Below are 24230 nucleotides of genomic sequence, written 5' to 3'. Positions count from 1 at the left end.
CATTGCTCTTTCAATAACTAGCAGAAGGGACTGGGCAAAGTAAATAGTTAAAACTTGTGCAAATCACTAGTTTTGCACAAGTTTTATCTGTTTCTGTTTTGCTGCTTGTAGCATTTAAGCATTGCTAAAAAGAACAATCGTGTTGTACTAATCAGTAAAATTTTCAGCATAAGATGAACACATATGAGCACTTTTACAGGAACTATGGCACATTTTAAAAAAGAGCAAAAAATGTATCCGCAATCTTCCTGATTTACTTTTATTTGAACACCACCTTTATTTGACCGCCACAATGGTAAAAGGGCTGAAAAATACAGCAACGCCCTTCAATTGAATGGCACCTCTATTTGACCACTATTTTAGCATTTTGCGTTATTCATGAACCCATAATAGGATGTGATCAAATCGTGTCCACAAAATGGTGCTAATAATGACTCGATTACATCCCTAACAATTAATTCTTTTGTGGTTGCTGTTTGTGTTGAAGTCAGTTTTCTAACACTAAAGCTGTACAGTTTTTTCTTTAAAACACTGAAATAAACACCATAGAAATAATTAATAACTGTATCAGGCTAATAATAGTTCCTTATTTAATGGAGTCTTGGTATGTCGACATATGTGAAAAACGGTTTGCAATTGCAATAGAATCTGTGCTACTACTTTCATACTATAAAAGTTGTGCTTAGCGCACATGCGACTAAAAGTTTACCATCATTTTCACCCAAAAATTTCCGAATAACAAAGCATAAAAGTTTGGCTTTGTTAAAAAATTGTTTGGTCACTAGTATCCACTAGTTCAGAAGTGCAGAAGGAGAGCTGAGGTCAGCAGACACTGTTGAAGGTAGAAAAAGCCAGAAAAAAGTGAAATGGTTCCAAACAAAAGCAAAAATTAAAACGCAACTGGCCGAGCAAGCGATGCAAATATCTTCGTTTCAAAAATTTTAATTTTCGTTTACTCATGTATTATAAATATGGTTTATGTCACTTAATCTTGAAGATATATTAGAAGCATTGAATAAACTATTATTACATAATTTTTTTAATTTGCAGACTTATGGCATATTATTTGATAGCGCAATTATCTAAACTTCACTCACAATGTATTCAATGTATTCACTCACAACGACGCTCATAACTCTTCTTTGTTGCACATTAAAAGCCAGTTTTGGCTGCAAACTGTAACAAACATACCAATGAGTGCAATGAGCTTCAATGCAACATTGTTACCATAAAACCTTTAATTGAATACCATGGCGCTCTATTTTCTTACCCTTCTTCTATGGTGGCGGTCAATTGGAGGCGGCGTTCAAATAGAGGCTGGCGGTATATTTTTCAAATAGCTCGTCAGAAATTTCGGAAGATAAATTTAGCTCTATTACTAGTGGAGCGAATGTCGTCTATACTTTGCCCTCTTTTTCCGGTGGGCCGATATTAAACATTTTGAATGCAATAAATATGCTAACTTACCTCTAACTTGTCAAAGATCTCTTAATAAATATGCATCAAGAAACCGATAAGTATCTCTACCAGCTGATATCTAATGCATGCAATTGACCTGTGATGATGTTATAGCCTGTCTCCTTCTTTGCAATTTGTTGGCATTTTTAATTTTCATTTCATTAAAAAGTAGAGGACGCATTTTTATGTTATATTTATATTTAACAATATTGCATAAAAACTCGTTGCACTCACTGATATGTTTGCTACAGTTTGCAATCAAAACTAGTTTTTTATGTGCAGTAGAAATGGAGTTATGAGTATGGATTCAAAACTTAACCAAAAATTAAAAAATTACGTCTCTAAAAATTGCGATGCCAGCTATAAGATCATCATAGGTCACTTGTAAGCAATAAATATCAACTGGTAAAATTATTTCTTGGGCTTCCTAATGCATATTTATTTAGAGATCTACAAGTTGTAGGTAAGTTATAGGAAGAATTATTGCATCTACAAGAGGTAATGTCGCTCCGCTCAATGGAAAGTGCAAAATATAGGCAACATTCACTTTATTCATAAAAATTTTAAATTTAGCTTTCCAGAATTCTGGTGAACTGTTTAAAAAATACAACGTCACCCTTTATTTAACCTCACCTCCAATAAAACACTACTATAGCAGAAGAGTTAAAAAGTAGAGCATGATGACATTCAAATACAGATTTTACGGTAATCAAGATTTTTTCAAGGTAGACTACATAATACTACTTTTATATGGCATGCCACTGAGAACCCATGTAATCTCACTGTTAGATGGTATGCTACTGTGAGACCATATAATACCACTCCTAGATAATATGCTCCAAAAAGACCATGTAATTCCACTGTTAGATGGTTTGCTACTGTGAGACTATGTAATACCACTGCTAAATGGTATGCTCAAGTGAGACAATGTAATGCTGCTGTTAAATGGTAAGCTGCATTGAGACCATGGAATACTACTGCTAGATACCATGGAATATTACTGCTAGATGGTGTGCTCCATTGAGACCATGGAATACTACTGCTAGATAATATGCTTCAGTGAGACCATGAAATACTACTGCTAGATAATATGCTCTAGTGAGACAATGTAATACCACTGTTAGATGATATTCTCCAGGCCCCATCAACTTGCCGGTTCTTGTCAAGCAGGTAATCAGGCAAATTTTAAGGCCAAAGCACATTGGAGTGCAAAATGCTAATACTAGGATTTTTGATGGACACTTTATCTTTGACATTTATAGAATTCTATTTTTACTACAGAACTTGTTATGTAACTCATAAATTTATATTGAGATGCCTGTAATAGTTTTATTTAAAAGCCATTTTCCATTCGCAATGTCGTCATATTATTTTAGAATGACCAAGTTTCTGTCAGAAGTTCAACTAATCTTTATTGGTGCATCCAACGGTTTGATCGAAAGCAAACTCTCTAACAATCAGCCACCAAATCATGACAAACAGTTAGTAAAAATATTAAACACTCCTGATATTAAACATATTATATATTAAACATATTGTATTAATATATTATATATTAAACACTCCTGCGAATTCATCAAATCTTTCTCATGAGTTCGCTCAATATTTTTTTGATGCGCTTTAATCTTTACAAGGCATGAGCTACTAAAATTTGTAGTTATGCCTTTTGATTAACATAGTATTATTTTTGTTGCAACAATTACGTATAGCGGGTGGTCATACCTTAACTCGCTTTCTTTTGTAATAAAAAAACTCCATTAAAGTCTATACATATCGATCACACTAGTCAACATTTATTAATTCAACATAAATATATTCGCAAAAAATAACAAGTGAAAACAATTGTTTAAGCAAACTTAAATTCTGCTTAGTTTTATAAAATCTTTTTATTTTTGGTTTGCTAAACAAAGAGGAGCTGTTAGTGAATGAAAATTTAGCAAAAAGTATTTTTGAGTTCCTCTTTAGATTTGCCCCAGCTAGAACATAAAACATATGCGTCAGCTCTCAACTCATTTATAATATATCTTTGCTATACTCAAAGCGTCAACTTTATAACAACCAAATAATGTAATTTATCTAAACTAAAGTTAAATATTCCTTAAAACTGGATTTAAATAAGAATAAAAGCTGTTTGGTAGACACATTAAATTATATATAAATTAAATAGATTTAATAACAATATAAGCTGCTATGGGCAAATTGCACAAATTGGTAATATTGAATGACCCACCTTGTACATTCTCAACTATGATAACAAGCAGCAAAAGTGCAATAAGACCCATTGATCCCATCATGCCTCTTTCCAGCTACGCTCGTCAGTCATCTGCGATCTTATTCTTTCTTGTTCCTTAATGCCATCAAGTCACGCTTGACCAAATACATTACGCTTATAATTTTTTTGTTTCTGTTGTTTAGGGAACCTCCCATTTCATCGTTTGAATTCATAAATATGCCACCTTGAATTGCTAAGTCCTGCCCTGCCAGTTTCAGCTGTTAAGGACTCGTTGAAACCGCATTAGAGCCAGGGCGAGATAATTATCATACATAATATGTTAATGGCATCTCTGTTCTATGCTAATAGATGGGTTTGCCTAACGCAGCTTGTCACACCTACTTCTGATGAAATATTGGCATATGGCATCGCATTGGCCACACTTGATAAGCTTACAGTAGACTCCCTACTTTTTAGTCGCATTATGGTCAACAAATTTGTGACACACACAATGCTACTTCCTGGTTTGGCTTATACAAATAAAATAGCCTATGGTGGTGTCTATCCGCAGACATGCAACCAGGAACATACAAATTAACTTGCAGATAAACTTGCAGAATACCCAAACAGACAAGATAATAAAAACTAGAAAAGCAAACTCTATACCAGAAGCAATAAGACCAAAAACTTTAAACTATAGATGTAACCATCTCTAGAGTTACATGTATAAGAAGTGCAGATTGAAAACATTGAGAGTTGAGATTTAAACTTAGAAACCGTGGAAAAGGATGTGTGGAGTGCTGCCTTTAAAATGGTGACCTCTTTACCTCTATCACACTTCTCTTACGTGAGTCTAACACGATTCCGAGTTACCAAATTTAACTTTTAAAAACAAACTTACAAAAATTTTACTAATTATTATTAGAAAATATCGATATTTTTATCGTCGTTTGCAATTGTTTTAAATTTTTGAGGCGATCTTCTTATCAGGATGTTTCAAGATTAACATCAACCAAACTTGATCGCAATTGAAGCGCTCAGAAGAAAAATACGTATGAAATGACATCACTAGTTGTTATCGTTGCTATAGTTGATATCGGCTAGTGTATTCAAGTTGCAGCTTTAAACTCTACTTTGTCGATCTCTTTTCTGAAGTGCAACTATAGGCGTACTTTCACTTGAACTCGAGTCATTCAAACTATTATAAATTTAGACTGGTTTACAAAAACAAAATCTAAATCAAAATGAAGCTTGATGTCTTAGCTTTATATTGATACTAAATGAATGTCCGGCGTTTCTCGAGTAATAAAAAAATCTTTGGGCTGAAAATTTATTTGTATTTAACATATAACAACATTTGCCATTCTAACTTTCAAATTTCATATCATGAGAAAAGTGTTCTGTGCAGTTTAAATAAAAAAGGAAAAAAAATAAAATCAACTGTATAAAGGTTTTCAAGCTTTGTCAAATAACTGTAATTTTCAAACTCCATATCATGAGGAAACTGTTTTGTGCAGGTCAAATAAATTTTAAAAAACTACTGTAAAAGGGTTTAAATGTAAATGTGAAATAATTAGCAAGTAATAGCTAAATTAAGTCTGTTTTGTTACAATTACAATAGAAGATGATTCAGTAATGATACAATTATTACAAAATGTTAAAATTGTCAGAAGAAAAATACATATGAAATGACATCACCAGTTGTTATCATTGCTCTAGTTGATATCAGCCATTGTGATCGAGTTGCAGCATCATGTTTCTCTATTTTGTCAGTCTCTTTGTTATTATATACTGCATAATCGCATTTTCGATTGATCTGAACGTTTTAATCGTGATCAAGTTTCATCGATTTTAATCTTGAAACATCCTGGCAGTCCAGATCATCGCAAACATCAAAAATCATAAAAAATACTGATATTTTCTGATAAAATCTACTAAAATTTTGTGCAAGTTCATCTTTAAAATTAAATTCGGTAATTTAGAACCTTGTTAGACTAATACAAGAGAATTGTGATAAAGGTCAAGAGGTCACCATTCTAAGGACAACACTCTACTCTTCCCTTTCCACAAATTCTAAATTTAAATCTCAACTCCCAATGTTTTCTAATCTGCACTTCTTATACATTTATCTCTAGAAATGGTTACATCTATAGTTTGGGATTTTTGGCCTTCTGGGCTGTCGGTATCGGGTTTACTCTTCTAGTTATGATCATCTGGTCTGTTTAGGTATCGACCTTGTTTTCACTATTACTCTCCTCTTGTTCTTATTATTATTATTAGTATAATTATTATAGTTATTATCTTTATTACTTTCAATATCTCCATAATTAGTAGTATTATCATTACTATTAAAGGCTTTATTACTATTATCATTATTACCGCTGTTATCATCATTATTATAGTTGCTGAGATCATTATTGTTTCATTGTTTATGTCACTTCGTTGTGAGTTCTTTGATATTTTATGTTTGTTGTAAGGCTTTTATTGATTACATCATTATGTACAAAAACATAAACTAAGGAAGGAATGAATGAATATAGGTAATCACAATTTTTTCTATGAAAGTAGCCTAAAGCAACACCTAAATTCTTGGTGAGTGAAGTTCTATATTAAGTTGTATAATTTTATGTCATAGTTTAGCATACTATATTAGTACCTGGCAGTCTAAGGTGCTGCAAGAGGTCTTCAGGTTAAATAGGCATATGCACAATTACTCATATATGCTAGCGAGCAGTTGTCATTTGAGCTTTTTAACTATTGGTCTACCATGCTGAAATTTGTGAGTTCAAATCTTGTGCATTGCAGTTTTTTTCCTAACCATCAATCCTTTAACCCATTAACCATACGAGCTCCCTTCTTATTATAGTAACGATTATATTACGTTATATAATATCGCATTTTATTATAGTATATTATATTAAAGTGTATTATATCGACATTTATTAAACTACATGTATGTTATCCGATACTTTACTATATTATATTACATAATTAAACTCTTTAGGTTATATTATGCTATACAATATCGTATTAAAATATTCTAATATGATATTGTATAGCATAATAATAATATATTACACATATAACAGTATGTGTAATATTATTGTTATATGTGTAATAAATAATATAATATTACACTATTATTTCCTCCATATAATATTATTTTGCAGTTTAATACATTGCAACATATCATGTTAGAATGCGGTAAGACATTGTTATACTACCCGCTATTCTAGTGACATCTAATTATTATTAGTGCATTTGCATGACAATAAGATTTAAACTTTGAATATCCGGCCTCCAAGGTCGTAGTGATTACTGTTCAGCTAATGTATTAATCAAGGTGTCGAGAGTGTTAGGTCTATGTAGAATTATTGCTTCTTCATTGCTTAGGGCTAAACGATTATATGTCTTCCTAAAAAGAAAAAATGACATTTGTATTTTTCATAACAGACAATAGAAATTAAATACCTATATATGTCATATTTCAATAAAGGCATAGCTAATTTTAGATTCATCTAAGACTGGCTTCCAGAACGTTATCATAAGATAGGGTAAACTACACTATGATTTATTTGTGTTATTTAAAAATTAGGCTATAGTGCCTGGATTTAAAAATACTTTGTTTTGTTGATAGTGGGCTTGGTTCTTTATGCTCCTTGACTACCAATAGATATTCTTTTTCAGGTTGTTTCCAGGTGAGGTGAGCGACACTTCTGGCATAGCTGTAATTGACAGGTTATTTCATCTCGATCGCTTCCAAAATAAAATACACAGAACCTAAATATGACGCCGTGTTTCTTTTGAGTCGGTTTTATCAAACTTCCTAGATGTTAGTATGATCAGGTTATCATTCGGAGGGAGGTTCGATTGTGGTCGGTTATTCAAATGAACAAAACTTAATACAGGAAGAAGGCATTTTTGCGCTGTCTGGTGGTTTTGACTAAATTTGGCGCTCCCAAGCTTCCAGCATAATATGCTGAGGGAGGGTTAGGTCTGCTGTAAATCATATTCTGAGAAATAAAATCTTCTTTGAGAGCTTTTTCATCTCATTTGAAGCTCCTTCTAAGTTAGTGCTCTTGCCAGACACTAGTGTTGACACATTTTGACACTTGCTGACACGTGTTAACATTTGTCACTGATAAGCTATTAAGGATCACAGGGCATTTATGAGCAAAATTATTGAGCATCTGAAAGATGAACTTACCTAAAGTTTCAGTAGATTTTATCAGAAAGTATCGGTATGTTTCTATGATTTTGTTTTTAATGTTTGAGGTGATCTGATTGCCAAGATGTTCCAAGATTAAAATCGATAAAACCTGATTGTAATTAAAACGCTGAGAAGAGAAATACCTGCAAAATGAGGTCACAAATTGTTATCATTGGTATCATTAGGCATCTCTATTCTGTCAGGCTCTTTGCAAAGATAGCTATTAAAATTGCCTTGTCTCCTAATTTGAGCGTATTAACTGCAAGCAAGTTTTGTCAATTTTAAGCTTGAAGCATTTTGGCAGTCATATCTCTTCAAATGTCAAAAACAATCACAAATAATAGAAAAATACCGATACTTTCTGACAAAATGTAAAATTTTGTTTGAGATTATTTTTAAGGTAGACTATTCTTTGCATGTTAAGTAAATGCAGCATAATGAAAGTGAACCAATGGAAACTAATCTCGCAAATAATGCAGAATAGTTATGCAACATTATATCTTAGGATTGTCAATACTCTTTGAGATGAGCATCAAGATGAAAGTTCAGTATGCATTTAAAGCTGGTTCAAACTAAATCGGCGTATCTCGTCGTTGATGCCACGATACTTTGGTGATCATCGATGAAAATAATGTTCACACTATCACAAACTATTTACGTTTGTATTAGCAAATACGCTGTGACATACTTTTCTCATGTTTCATGAAGAAACATCTTTGTTTTCACGTGCTCTAATCAAATTCTAGTCCCGCAGCAACTATCATAAACCGAAATAAATAAATGATGCTATCCACGACCATGAATTATTATCACTGAAATGGATTACATTATACAGGCTGTCGTCCCCCTCCTGATTCACATACACTACGTTTCCATGACCCACATGATTCGCATAACTGCATTTGGGAGCTGAGTGCAAGTTGACATAATTTGCAATAGAGTTTCAATGAACACCCGCGCGATGGGAATTTAACCCCAGAGCTTGACCCCATAGGTCAAGTATTAGCCTAATTAATGATTTTATAAATAGCTACGCAGTCTTGTCACGCTAAGCTTAGCATAGCCTGTCTTGACAAACTGTTGTTTTTGCGGAGTTGTCCCCACGTCAAGCGGGCGAGCAACACAACAGCTTGTCACAAGACGTACTGCACCTGATGAATCAGCTGCATTTATAGGGAGCTGTTCTCTTCTGTCTATGCGGCTTGGTTGCGATGTTATGTCGGTCGCTCCATTAGTAATCATAACGAATTTCGCGCAAAGATGTAGGTAGAAAAAATAAGCTTACAACGTTTAACCAGCGACCAGTCTCTGCGGTAAGCTTTAGTAGAATTTAAGAACTTAGGCAACAGCAGTGACTAAACATGTCGTTATTTGTGTGCTCAGTCAGTTTTATTTCTATTTTTGTATCAGTCAGTTTTATTTGTTCTTGTGGATTTTATTTTCAATTTATTTTATTCTTAAGTTCTACTAAAGTTTACAACAGAGACTGGTCTTTGGTTAAACGTTGTAACCTTATTTTTTTACATAAATTTTTGCGCGAAATCCATTATGATTACCAATGGAGCGACCGCCGTAACATCGCAACCAATCCGCATAGACAAAAGAGAACAACTCCCTTTCAGTGCAGCTGATGCATCAGGTGCAATACATCTTGTGACAAGCTGTTGTGTTGCTCGGCCGCTCGACATGGGGACAACTTCGCAAAAACAACAGTTTGTCAAGACAGGCTAAGCTTAGCAGCAATCGTTCGGAATATTGGCACGTTGATACTGCTCAAATCCAAATAAAAAACGACGAATGAGTGAAAATGTTTAGAATTGAATAGTCAGCGATATTTTAATTTGCAAGTGCCGTTTCTAGGATTTGCAAGCGTGATGGATTCAATAAAGTTTTGCGGGTTGGCTCATATTTGCGAATTATGCCCATCATGGAAAACAGTGATAGTCGACATACGTCGCCATCGTCATACGACGCTATGGTGTAAACCAGCCTTTAGTCTATTGCTGGCTGTTTGTATCACTCTTGCGATGTTTCTGTATACAGAACATCAGTTTAGCAGATGTGTAGTAGTACAGTTTATGACAAAGGCTAGTACATCAACTGTCACACATAGTTCTTGTGTACAAAAGTGATTATATTCTCAAAAACAAGAGCTGAATTTGAACATGAGCAAGACAAGTTGGTTTAGCTGGTAAATGCTGGTTCACACTATATCGCCATACATGTATCTCGGCGTTGATGCCACAATACTTCGGTGATCGTTGATGATAACAATGTTCACACTATCACAAACCTATCCCGGTTGCATCAAGAAATACTCCGTAGTGTTTCCAACTCTCTTTTTAAATTTTCGCAAAGAAACTTCTTTGTTTTCGTGTGCTAGAATCAAATACTAGTCTCGCAGTGACTATCACACACAGATATGAATAAATCACGCTACCAGTGACCACAAATTGTCAACGCCGAAATGGTCATTGTTGAAAGGTGGTTGTCGATGCTCGGCAAAATATCGGTAAAGTTTGACAGCTGCAAACTTTTCCGACATGTCCGCGATGCTTCGTCGATGCCATCGGTTCACGGTTCACATAATCGACGATGAATGCCGAAAGGAAAACACTGACAAACGCGATATAGTGTGAAAAAGCTTTTAGCAAGACGTGTACATCAGCAACTTTGTTACGTCTGCTGTACAATTGCATCAGTGCCAGCAAGTTAAATTGAGCTCCAGAGATTTAATCAGCATCAGCATAGTTTGAGTTTGTATAAACCGAGTGTTAGACATCAAGCGTTGTGAAGGTCCAAACACACTAGGCGATTTTATCGCAAGCGTCATGAGGAGGGTGGAGATATCGCTGGCATGTGCCTAAACACACTTGATTGATTCGCTAGCAGACGATATAATGAACACGCTCACAAACTACCAATAAAATTCCGTATCATTACATGTAGTTTATTCGAAGTTAGTAATAAATTCAGGTAAGCCAATATGGCGCCGTTTAGGCAATAACGTAAACAAATTCTGCTTTTGTTATTAAACCTACCTCACTTTCACGGATTGTACACTGCCTACACTACAAGAAGACATAAGAAAAAACGATTATTGTAATTTTAACTGTAATCTTTTACGATTTTTATATATATTTTATTTTGTAGTAGTTTTTTATATTTAATATATTAAATATTTACCATTTTCAAGATGGTCAACCTGCGCAATGATTGACTTCAAATATTGGTTTTAAACTCGATTTTTTTGTAATTTTTGTTTGTTATGGTGTACAAGGCTGGGAGTGCTTTTATTAAATTTATGAACAATTCAGTGTTCATTCTGAAGATGTTTCAATTGTAACAAAATAACAAATTGTCACCGCTGTATGTTGGTGAACATCGATAAGAAATAATTACCCGCCATAAAATTGCATATGGGTAAAAACCGACCAATCAAAATGCATCTCGCTAGCGATAAAGTTGTGCTAGAGAAAGTCTAGCGTTATCGCTTTGCATGAGCTTGCTGAGCGAGTTCTAGCATAGATTAACACCACGCAGCGCGATGTCGCTCTAAATATCACCTAGTGTGTTTTTCACCTTGACTTCTACTGTTGTGGCAGTGTCTAGTTTTGATTTCAGCATCAAAAAGCATTGAAACCATCATAATTTTTGTAAGTTAATGTTGTCATAATGTTGTCCAAACAACCAGGAGCTTTGTAATATTTTTTCTAACGGCTACACTAAGGTTAACACAAATTTTTCTGAAGACAATAACTAGCCTAGAATAGTGTGGTTTCTTGGCAAGGTTACATAATACTGGATCAATTATGTTAGCGAAGTGAAGCAAGATTTGTTTTTAATTTCACTACATTTAGTTGAGATATAAATAACTATCATTCAAGCCTAAATAAAAAGATTTAACCTCAACAAGATTAAACTAGGGTCCTTCTTAAGCTCTCTCTATTGTTTGCCTCTAGTGGTCCTGTCTCATATCATTCAAGTAGAAGGGTCTCTTGATTGCTTAGAACATGAAAATCTCCTAGGTAGGATGGATACGTAATCACAATAAGCTTAAAGATAGATCATCTTTGGTAGTTTGGTGCGCCGCGAGAGATCATCAGATGTAATTATCCTAACTTTTAAGTAGGTAATTGAATAGTGCAAGTGGTAGTGTGCTGGGTTAGTACGCTGAATGTTGGAGGTTCAAATCCTGCAAAACACAATTTTTTTTGTGGCTGCGGATGGAAAAACGGACACTTCATTATGCTAAAGATTCTGCTCTCATCAAGTTGATGTCTCTATCTCAGAGTCTCTCCTATACTACATTTTTGCTATCATAACTTCAAAGATTGAGAGCTACTAGTAAAAGTGTCAATGAGAGTTGGTGTGCATGTACATGTTGATTAAAAGTAGAAGCCTGTGACAGCAATGTTTTTACTGCTGATGCCTTGTTGTACCACTTATTACTCCCTTTGATGTGATTGATTTAGCTTTGCCTTTTTTATAATTTACAGTTCAACATTATAACCTACATGTATGTTACACATTATTTTAAATAATTTCTGATATTGGCTGTTTACTTTGGTAGAGTAGGGTTCAAATGATTTAAAATGCAGGTTGTTGCAATTGCAACATAATTATTTTTTTGGTGTATGCCGTAAACTTATTAGAATGATATGAACAGCTTTTAACACTAAATCAGTCTATTGGTTGGTTTTACTTTTCAGATCACAGCCTATAAGTTTTAGCTTGATGGTATATGTATAGGCACAGAAATATAGTAGTGGTGTCAGCATTCATGATTGCCAGTATTTCAGTAATAATGCCGGCGGAAAGCTTAAAAGTTGCTTGCAGGTGCATTTTTGGTTCAAATTTAGCTAAATGTTTAGAAGATAATTCTATAGCAAAATATCTTGTTTGACATTTGTTTGCTTGATTGCACAGTAACGCAGTCTGCCTATTTTAATAATGGCGCTTATATACCCGCAACCATAGGTGGCAGAATTGTTGGGCTATCGGCGGTAAAATGGAAACCTGTGTGCCGGGTACCGCCGGTAGTGACAGTAGTTAACGCTGTTTAACTTTTGCATTGAGCCGCAAACAAAACTTTCCCAGAATCTATTGTACAAGTGAAGGTCGACATTTTCGAAACAGCATAACCAGCGGCCATTTGCAGCGATCAGCAGCGACGCAGTTTTTTGTGACTATTAGCCGCCGAGCCTAGCGCCACAAGTGTTTTGTTGTGTAAGATTACTGCCTGGGTTTCGCAGCTGATATGGGAACCACGCTTCAGTTTTACAGGCTGTCTGTAATGTTATCACATCCATTAGTTACCATTACGCAATGGCGTCTCTTTGAGGTAACTCTGCATTAATACATCTAATGACATAACCAACTTCTATATTCAAATACTGACCAGGTATGAGTAACAATATTCTTCCTATCATTCAAACATTATGTAGCTTAGTGAATGCTAATGGCTGGTTCATGTCGTATCGCAGTGTGTCGGGTTGTCCTCTCCTCGATTATTCGTCGACCATTTTAATGCATTAACGATGGCATCAATGAGGTCATGCAGATATGTCAAGAAATAAGGCAGCTGTCAAACTTATCTGAGATTTCGTAGTACAACTACAACCGTTTGTGAAATGGCATCACTTCAGCGATGGTGATTGGGAGTTGCAGATTGCGTGACATATTTTCCTACATCACAGTTGTCGTTGGACTAGTATTTCATCATTTCAGTGACTATGTTAGTAATCATTCATTGATGCAAATATTGGTTGGTTTTTGATAATGTTTTGTTTTGTTAGTTTATTTTCATCTATAATTCAACTACAAAAAATAATATGAAGAGTGTTTCTTACAGTGTAAAAGAACAAGAGAAATATAAAAAAGAAATGTCACTCCAGGGAAGGTGATGATGAGGTCCCTGTGCGCAATAGCGAGGCTAATCAAGGCGCGGAACCTGAAAGGAGAGCCAGCAGAAGTCTGTGGAGTTAGTTTAGTCTAGTCTGATTGTCTGAGTGTAAAAATTGTTAAGACAGATGATCACAAATGTATAGTGGGATAACTGCGGATCTACTGCGTCTGCGATACAGTCTTACGAGAGAAATAAAAGATATAATAAAAGATATGTGTTTATGTACAAATTTTTACATAACAGTTTGGTCTCCTTGGTCAGTGAGAGTTCCTTAATATTCTCAAAATATCTGGCTGATATTATAGAGAGAGCACGTCAAAAATGAAGATACGGCCATTAGAGGGTGCTAAACATCTTCATATCGTCAGCTGACTTTACCTCTCATCACCTTTCACCTAACTCTGTGAACTACGAAGCGGCCATGGTTAGTCCGCTGGCATACAATCAGGAAGTCAGTGGTTTGAATCACAGATAGACCATTGGTGGCGAAGGGCATCTAGCCACAATTGCTCTTGTTTCAAATCCCATGTGCAAATGGTCACAGTATATTTAGTTCCAGGATAAATCTGGTGCGTAAAAAGTGCTATACATGCAGAATTGAGCGCATATATCTAGACAAGGAGATAAAAAATATTTTAAAATGAATTTAAATAACTGTAATGCATAGAGAGACTATTCCTTGATGTATGCACCTGTTTCCATGCGTCAATTAACCTAGCCTTTGTTTCACTATTACTACATCATAGGACTTAGGCAACTTTTTTTTTACCTTGTTTTTGCTTTGCAAAAAAACAATCAATTTGTAGCCTTTTTTGAATCATATGCAGTGTTGTACTACAGAGCTCAGTTCTCACTGATATATGAATATACATGTACTTATGCACCCGCATAATAATGGTTACCAGAATAGTTGTCAAGAGAACCTTAATTTGGTTTCCACTGAGATTATTGTGGTCTACATATCTTGGCGGTGTCGACACACCTATGAATGAGGTTTGTTGATATCAACCTGTCAATCAGTCTTAAATTAAACACATGCAGTTTAGTAACCCTAAAAAACTTAATTATAATGTTAACTGTAAAATATTATATAATATATTATTATATAACATATTATATAATAATGTATTGTTTTGATATTAAGATTGTAGTGTATAATACTATTATATTATATTATATGATAATATTTTATATATTATTTATAATGTATATTTTGTGATATGATTATATTGTAATTATACTATGTTAATATAGACATTATTTTTTATTTCACAAACAAACTTCAGTAATTTCACAATAAAAATTTCTCAAAGTTTCTGTGTCTGCCTATGTTTTTGTGTTTGTTCAGCAATAGCTATTTTAATCTTGAAATAAAGAATCCTATCACAGAAAATTTGGTCTCAGACACTCTCATTTGCCAGACTAATGCTTTACCAATTAAGCCACACGAGCTTGATGGGTTCATCGGGCAGTATATGTCATACATGTATATGTGGTTATATGGGTGCAAGTACATTACCGCTCTTTGTTACGAATCGAGGGCGGTAGCGTGTTATATGTGTACTCGAAAAAGCAAAAAGTTAGCTCTTATTAGTAAGCTTACTCAAATTAGCCAGTGGCAATGTGCCAGGCTAATAGCGAGTGGCAAACAACTGCTTACCGATCATTGTTTATGACATAGATCTATTAACTATATTTAAATAACTGCACCTACATATTAACTCATAAGCCTATTAACTAGACCTATTAACCAGACTTGTTAACTATAGACCTACTAACTATAGACCTACTAACTATAGACCTACTAACTATAGACCTACTAACTACAGACCTACTAACTATAGAGCTACTAACTATATACCTGCTAACTGTAGACCTACTAACTATATACCTAATAACTATAAACCTGCTAACTATATACCTACTAACTATAGAACTACTAACTATAAAACTACTAACTATAAAACTACTAACTATAAAACTACTAACTATAAAACTACTAACTATAAAACTACTAACTATATCTATTAACTAGACCTATTGTATAAATAGGTCAATGGTTTATAAGCTGAATTTTAATATCCCTGTAATGCCGAACATTCCGTTAGTATATCTATAATCTGTATAAAACTCAATGTATGTCCATCTTCGGTCGTTGTCTATTTGGATATCTGTCTGTCCGGCTATAACCATGAAAACCTTGAAATTGACATCTTGCATTTTGCTGGTTTTGAACTCATGATTATTGCAATCACAAGCTTGCAATTCAATTGTCTAACCACTATTCCACGAAAGCTCTTACAATTCAAAGCCCTTACTATATACTGTGCACATCCTTTTTCCGATTTTACACACTAAATGACGTAATAATTGAAACTCTATTAACTCTATGAAACACGATAGAGTTTCACAAAGTCTTTTTGTCCCCGCTGTAGTAGGGTTTTGTTCTCGAGTTTCATCGATAATTTTTCTTCCCCGCCGTACTAAGGCTAATTTATTTTCTGCAAAATGGCATCAAGATTAATTTTTCTCAAAATTAAAATTGGCAATATATATCTCAGTTCAGCATCATCTATTATTTTAAAAATGGTTCACATACAGATAAGTGATAATAATTTAGTTAAAATTTTACTAAAATGCATTTGGAAACTTTTTTCAAGTATGTTTTTATTAAACTAAATTCATATAAATTAGATTCATCATTTATGTTACACGTCTGCCTTGAAGCTAATAACTCTGCACGTAGTATATTGTAATGTTACATTTTTTTGCAGATCATGCCCTCAAAATGCAACAAAGTTATTGTAAGTAACTACAATAGTTACTAAGGCTAACATATTGTTTTGTTACTATCTTTCAATGATTATAATTTTTACCAGGCAGTGATTGCATTAAATAATTACTATGGGTTTCTATACTCCTTTATAAATCTATACTATATTTTTGCCTTATGATGCCAACACTGACTTGAACTAAAATCATATAATCGTATACCAAATAATTTTTTATTGTAATCAAAGCAAAACAGATTATATTTAGCCATTATACCTACCTGGTAATGATTTTACATTTAAACAATTTACAGTTTTATTTTTTCTCCTAATTTATTTCAACAAAGCATTTTTTTCGTGATCTGAAACTTAAAACTTACAGTTGTTTGAAGAAGTTGACAAACCTTTACAGTTGTTTTATTTTCTCTCTTGATTTATTTGAACTGCACAAAAACACTGTTCTCATGATATGAAATTTAAAAGCTAGAATGGTAAATGTCGTATAGGTATGTTAAAATAGAATAAATATTCTGTCTAAAGACTTTTGTATTCATCCGGTTACACCAGGTATTTAACCCCTAGAATATATTAATAAGTACAACTATTCGAAGTATGCTAATAATAACGTTAATTGAAAATTGTCTGCCCCACATTGTCAGGATAACTCCTTTATTTCACACAGATATTAATTTACATGTAGGTGAATACAGCTATTGGATACTTTTTCAAAACTGACAAGCTCAAAAAAAAAAGATTTACAACAATTGTTAGACAAGACTAAATTTTCTATAGACAGCTACTCATAAGAAAACACATCAAAGGAAAGAAATGTTAAAAATTGAAAATACAAAACATTGGCAATAAAAAATTTAATAAGCTTGAATAAAATTTGGTTAAAACATTGTAGGATATTATGTGAATATTCGAGAGAGTTACTAATTATTGCGCAGTCTAGCTTTTTTGTGATAAGCCAATTCTACAAAAACTGGTGTGCATGGAAAGCCAGGGAACTGACCAGCAGGCAGTGAAATATTATACATGTATATAGGCAGTGCACTATATAAAGGACAGTGAATCAGTTTTGAAACGAAGCCTGGTGGAAGAGAGTGAAAAACCTGTAAACTGCGCTACTGATATGCCACGGTTTAATCTTTTTCTGACAAGAATCCTTCAGCCTGTGGTGGTCTAAGCACACAGAGACCACCCGTGTAACAGTGAAGGCTGCCAAACAGTTATTGATTTGTTCACAGGTGTTGGAAGTAAGGACTGCCATATTTTTGTAAGGTTTATTGTAGCGACTGTATTATTGGTACAAACGCCATAATAGATAAGGTTCGTAGGAAAGGATGTTGACGTGACACCACTGCAGCTTATACCGCATAACAACATTTGGTTTGCTCACACAAACAAGGTAAAACCAATTTGATAAGCTGAATTATGTTATTGTATTTATCAATTTTTACACAAATGATGTGAGCCAATCATAGCTAAAAAAAATCTTTAAGAACCAATCATAGCTAAGAAAGGTCTTTAAGAGCCAATCATAACTAAGAAAGGTCTTTAAGAACCAATCATAAAAAAGGCCTGTAACAGTTTTGCTACTAACAGACACAGTTAACAAGTCTGCCGCAGTGTTTTATCTATGATTGGCTTAAAATTGATTGATTTTAGCGATGGAGATGCAAAATGCACTTAGAAAGTAGATAGTGATGTAGGCGAGTAATATCTGTAAAAATAAATAGTTACATAAGAGCTAAATAGTTACATAAGAGCATGTTTGAGCTTTCACTATTAAGAAGCTGTATAAATCATGTGTCGTGTTTATAACAATGACCTATATAAAGTAAGATTTGCATATGAATTTCTTTTTGCCTTAGCGCGTCACAAATTGTATTTCTTTAGTTGCACACAAAGTAGAAATATATGCATGTACAAATATAACTTTTTATTTCGTTATTAGTGAAATGAGCAAAAATGCGTTCTGGTCAAAAATATTCTACTTAAATAAGATAGAGGTATTTATATATTTTATACTTTCATATCTATATATGTAAATCTCAGTGTCCATCCGTCTGTTTGTCCAGTTACAGCAATAAAGCTTTAAAAATATATTAGCTTTAGGCTATATTTTGGAATAAATTGTGTTCATACTTATAAAGTGTTGGAATAAGCTAACTGTACTTATTTTTTGGCTTGATTTTCTTTTCTAGGGTTGTTACAGCGCTGTTAGGAAATTTCTCAAGTTCAGGTGATTAGTGATATACAGTTGGTAAACCACTAGCCATTTACCACCAGTCACCTGTAGAAGGTAAAAGTACGAAATAGACATGTGTTAACTCTAGAGAAAACACCAAGCCAAAAAAGACAGTACAGTTAATCTATTCCAACACTATTTAAATTTTATATATTATTATGAAAGTTTTATAACGTTTATGCTTGATAACTTTCACTGTAAATTAAGCAGTCAACAGCTAAAATCCTTGAAAAGAAGTATGCTAAGATATTTTCCAGCCACTTACTTGTTGCAATGTGCTGTCAGCAAGCTTTGATTGAACAAGCATGTCTGACAGTGATCTGTCTTATGTATACAGCTTAACACTCTAAAATTCAAAGCATTCCTTGTACGTATGCATATACAAACGTAAATGTTTTTTAAACATGGCTTTGATAATGATCCATTTGTGAGGAATTTGATTCAAATAAATTAGATTGAAGGCCACCTGGAAACATTTATTGATAAGCAAACTCTATCACTTTAACTATCAGTACTTATAGGTACTTCACCCAGACAAGTGAGCACACATCCGCACACACGGACAAGTGAAGGCAGGGATGCGGTTTAGTCTGTAATTAATTCACCCTGTCTTCTTTTAAAGCATAACACAAGCAGCATCAGGAACTGCTTAATAGTTAAAGCAGGGTTTACTAAAGAAATATGAACGAGCTGCCCATAGACCGAGGATATGCCTGGGTCGTAGTAGCAGGTGAGTATTTAACAAGAGTTGAAGCCATTTATTGTACTTGTAGGAGGTGTCTGGGTGATAACCGTATTAGCAATTCTAACCTGTCAGAAACGGCTGATGAGATGCCTGCATATATTATTTAAAATGAATACTCACTTTAGTACACTATAAGCATATGATGAGACTATTGTAGACATATAAAGAAATTTTTAAATGTGATTTCTAAAATGCGTATGTGAGCCTGAACTAGTTGCCTCAGTTTTGAGAGCTAAACCACTGGTGTAGATCGATAGATGTGAACTTATTAACATCGGTCAATGCCATTCAAAACAAATTAGACTATTAGATAAAAAGTGCAAAAGTATAAAGTACTTTACTGTTTTAATTACATACATATGAACTGGCAAAGTGTCGGTGTTTGGTATAAGGTATAGTGGTTCTGACTGTAGCATGTGTTTTGTTGTATAAACACTAAGGATGATTGTAGTGTGTGTTTTGTTGTATAAACACTAGAGCCAATTGTAGCATGTGTTTTGTTGTATATACATAAGGGCTGATTGTAGTATGTGTTTTGTTGTGTAAACACTAGAGTTGATTGTAGCATGTGTTTTGCCGTATAAACACTAGAGTCAATTGTAGCATGTGTTTTGTTGTATATACATAAGGGCTGATTGTAGTATGTGTTTTGTTGTATAAACACTAGATCTGATTATAGCCTGTGTTTTGTTGTAAATACACTAGGACTGACTGTAGCATGTGTTTTGTTGTATAAACACTAAGGATGATTGTAGTGTGTGTTTTGTTGTATAAACACTAGAGCCAATTGTAGCATGTGTTTTGTTGTATATACATAAGGGCTGATTGTAGTATTTGTTTTGTTGTGTAAACACTAGAGTTGATTGTAGCATGTGTTTTGCCGTATAAACACTAGAGTCAATTGTAGCATGTGTTTTGTTGTAATTACATAAGGGCCGATTGTAGCATGTGTTTTGTTGTATATATATATCCATAAGGACCGATTTGTAACTTTATTTTGTATCAGAAGTTTAATATATAAAAAAGTCAATTCTGTCAAGTCAGTGAGGGCTACTGGCAGCTGACTACTAAACAGCTTGTGGCAGCTTTCACTCACTGACTTTACACGTTTCTGGATTTTCATCGGATGGGTTGTACAAGATAGGATAGGCATCTAGATTGCACAAAACTTTCAGGTCTGTTATTGTACAGTAGTTATGGCATCATCCCACAACCAAACAGGAGCAAAGCGATTGTTTGGGAGATTTATGATAAATGCATATGTGCACACAACCACGAAAATTATTTGTCAACACCGTCGCAAACCCTTGTACTAAATTCTCATCAAAAAATTTAACCATTTTTCAATGGAGTCGTCTAAGTATAATAGCGATACAAAACACATATAAATCTATTTAAATATGTTACCAAATCTTTGAAATTTGTAGACAATATCTTAAACCTTACCCATCTGATCAGATAATACATAACTAGATAGATTAATTTGGCCTAAAATTGCCATTAAAACCTGACAAGCCTTTTGTAATCAAAATTAAGACCGGCCAACGAAACGCTGATAAAGCCGTGCGACCGAGAGTAGAACCTTTAAGTCGTGCGCCTTTTACGAGAAAAACATGCACATTTCACCAGTCTATGGCATTGTCCAATTGCCGAAGGTTTCTAATATCTTTTCATTTTAATATTTTGCAAAAATATTTAATTATAAGAATTATCATTCAATTTTATCAAATTATTATAAGATTTAATTATAAGAATAATCATTTGAATTTATTTATCTGAAGGTTTCTGTAATAAATGTAGACCGTTTGAGGCGTAGACCGATTTACAGATACCAAAATGTGGTACACAGTTTATCAGCCTATTTTTCTTGCCTAATTACCGAAGGTTTCATTAAATTATTTAGAGCGTTAACCAAAATTCTTTACATCTTATGTACAAGCTAGGACCTAACTACAATGCCCCTTTATGACGAGAACATTTTTTATTTTGATCCAGTTTGCAGAAAGCTTCCAGACGCGTGAATGTTGATGCTCGCTTTCTGTTACAGATCGCTATCAAAACCATTTTACATTCAACACAACCAACTTTCAAACAGTGTATATTACACAGCAGCTTGCCATTTTATTTCTAATATTGCATTTCTCCTATTGCAAGGAAGAGATATAAACATATAATCTTTTCCTTTCATTATTGTTGTTTGTTGTATATAATAACACCCAGTACATTACAGCTACCATTGCAGCTACCATTGCAGTTATCCTATTCCACTGCAGTGCCATTTGAGTGCTAATATTGCATTTCTCAACCAGCAGAACCCTTTCTTTTTTTAATATCACTTTGGTCGTGGGCTGTATGACAGGGGAATTTCTAGTTTAAAATACGCGAGAGCATGTGATAGCCAAGTCAGGTTGGTGTGCTGACAGTGAACAAGTGCTTGTGTGAAAGTACATTAGCAAATCCGTAGCCCAAGGTTTTTATCAATATTTTCAGTTATGCAAGCCGCAATAGCCAAATATCTGCATTATACAAAATGCATTCAGTGTAGGACCGAATCCTTGACTTATCATAAACTTATTTGATGTATATTAAAGTATTTGATAAAATTTCTTTAGTGCCATTGATAGAGTAATGACCATAGGGCTCACATAATGCTGAAAGATGCCTGTAGAAGATAACTCCATGTTCACTGGTGCATTGATGCTTGTCCTATACATACGTGTACGTGTAATTTTAAACGACATATGCAGGGAATCAAAGAACACCTGTTATTGACTGCTAATGCTAAAGGTCAAAGGTTATTGTATATGCTGACAGAACTAAAGTGCTGAGTTTTAATCGGGAGATTTTGTTGACTTTTTTTGCTATAACTAGTACCTTGTTTGTCAATAGTTTTTGTGGAGTGCTGACTTTCCTGCTTCATTAAATTTAAGGATTCTGTTGGCAGCTTTGAGTAACCAGGTCAAAAGTGCTGACTTTTGGTTAGATGGTTTTTGCTAAATCTTTTGTCTGATTAAAACTATTGATTTTCTAAACAAAATTCAGTAATTGCTTACTGAAATCACTAATATAAAACTTCTGAAGTACCACTCGTTAAGATACAAATATTGTATTTTAGTTCTTGTCTGGCTCCTACATGTACCTTCTTGAATATAACAAATAGCTAGACACAGCTGAGGCCCTTGTGACTATAATCTATCAGATCAAATTGAGATTTAACTCTTTTTAGGCTAGCCATTTCTAATTTTAACTAAATTAAAATCTCTCTGCATTATTGTTTTGCAACAGGAGTGATTTTCACAACCAGAGCAAAATATAACACTGTGAACTGTTTGTTAATAAGAAGATATGAAAATACTTTTTCAGGGAATCACCAGTTTGTTAAGCAAACTATGACAGCTTATGAATGTTGATTATCAAAAATGAAACCTTTTGAAACTAGAGCTTCAGAGTTAAAGTAATAACACAAATGCTACTGAGGGCGCACTTAGTAAAATTACAAAACTATTTTAGTGATATTTATGATATATAACAGGGTTGTTTGATTTGATGTTTTATGTTGTTTTTAATTTACATAACTATAGCAAATCACAAACATTCCCAGGATCAATTGCATTTTTTTCAGTGAATAATGACAATACTTGATTTATTATATTATTTCATCAATATAAAATAGAGATAGGAAAGAATTTTTGGTGAGTCAATTTGGAATTTTCAAAGTAGTCAGCAAAAAAATCAAACAACCACAATTAATCCTTTCAATTTTAGCTGCTACTGGTCTTTTTTCATTGGCTGTTGGTGGCTTGAAATGTCAAGGGGTATTGTTAGTAGAGATGATAGAAAGATATGCAGATGTCTACAGCCCTTCCAAGCTGCTTTGGATTTTTTCAGTATACTCCATGGCAAGCGGTTTTTCAGGTGAGCTTTTGTTGTTTTTTTCTAGATTAGTTCTTTACATATTAGATAGTTTTTACGGGTAAACACTATTTCATCTAAAACAGTTCATATAATAGTGTTTAACATTTAATATTACATAAACTTGCTTAATTATACGAGCTATCAAGACATTATAACATTAAAATAATATGGGTGATTTTAAGTAGCTTCCTTCTGTGTTATGTAAAAATATCTGGCTTTGTTTCATTTGTTACCTTCCCATATGTTATATTCTTATGTTGTTATGTTTTTTTATAATATCAATACTTTTATACTGTAATAATTTTAAATTTTTATATTGTTACATTTTTGAATTTTTATAACTTTGAATTTTTATATTTATTTACTTATATGATTTAAAAAATTTTCTATTCTTTATATTTTTATAGTTTCAAAGTTTGAAATTTTAGATAGTTATACTTTTATATTTTTCATTTTATAAGTTTAAATTTCTATAGTTTCAAATTTTAATAGTTTTCATTTTGATAGTTTTATGTTTTTACATTTTATATCCTTATATTTTCACATTGATAAACAAATTATATTGCTTAGTGTCTATATTAATAATCGTGACTTGGTCATTGTGCGTGCACGTAAATGTGCGTGCATGTGCGCACATGTGCGCACATGTGCGTGCATGTGCAGCATGTGCGCACATGTGCGTGCATGTGGGTACATATGTGTGCATGTGGGGACATGTGCATGCAAACGCAGACAAACAGACAAGCATGTGCATGCA

At 33.6% G+C, this 24230-nt stretch overlaps 1 protein-coding gene across 1 annotated transcript in view; it reads right to left on the bottom strand.

Moving 5' to 3' along the window:
• The window catches only part of LOC137408566 (uncharacterized), a 29206-nt gene extending 25380 nt beyond the window's left edge, over positions 1-3826 (bottom strand). Inside the window, exon 1 of the mRNA XM_068095142.1 lies at positions 3689-3826. Coding sequence (XP_067951243.1) covers positions 3689-3752 — 64 coding nt within the window. The 5' untranslated portion in view covers positions 3753-3826. The remainder of the gene's footprint in view (positions 1-3688) is intronic.
• Between the last annotated feature and the right edge of the window lie 20404 nt (positions 3827-24230).

Source organism: Watersipora subatra, chromosome 11 (assembly GCF_963576615.1).
Source record: "Watersipora subatra chromosome 11, tzWatSuba1.1, whole genome shotgun sequence".
NCBI classification, from domain to species: domain Eukaryota; kingdom Metazoa; phylum Bryozoa; class Gymnolaemata; order Cheilostomatida; family Watersiporidae; genus Watersipora; species Watersipora subatra.
Note: the sequence above shows the minus strand (reverse complement) of the source record. Positions and strands in the feature narration are given on the sequence as shown.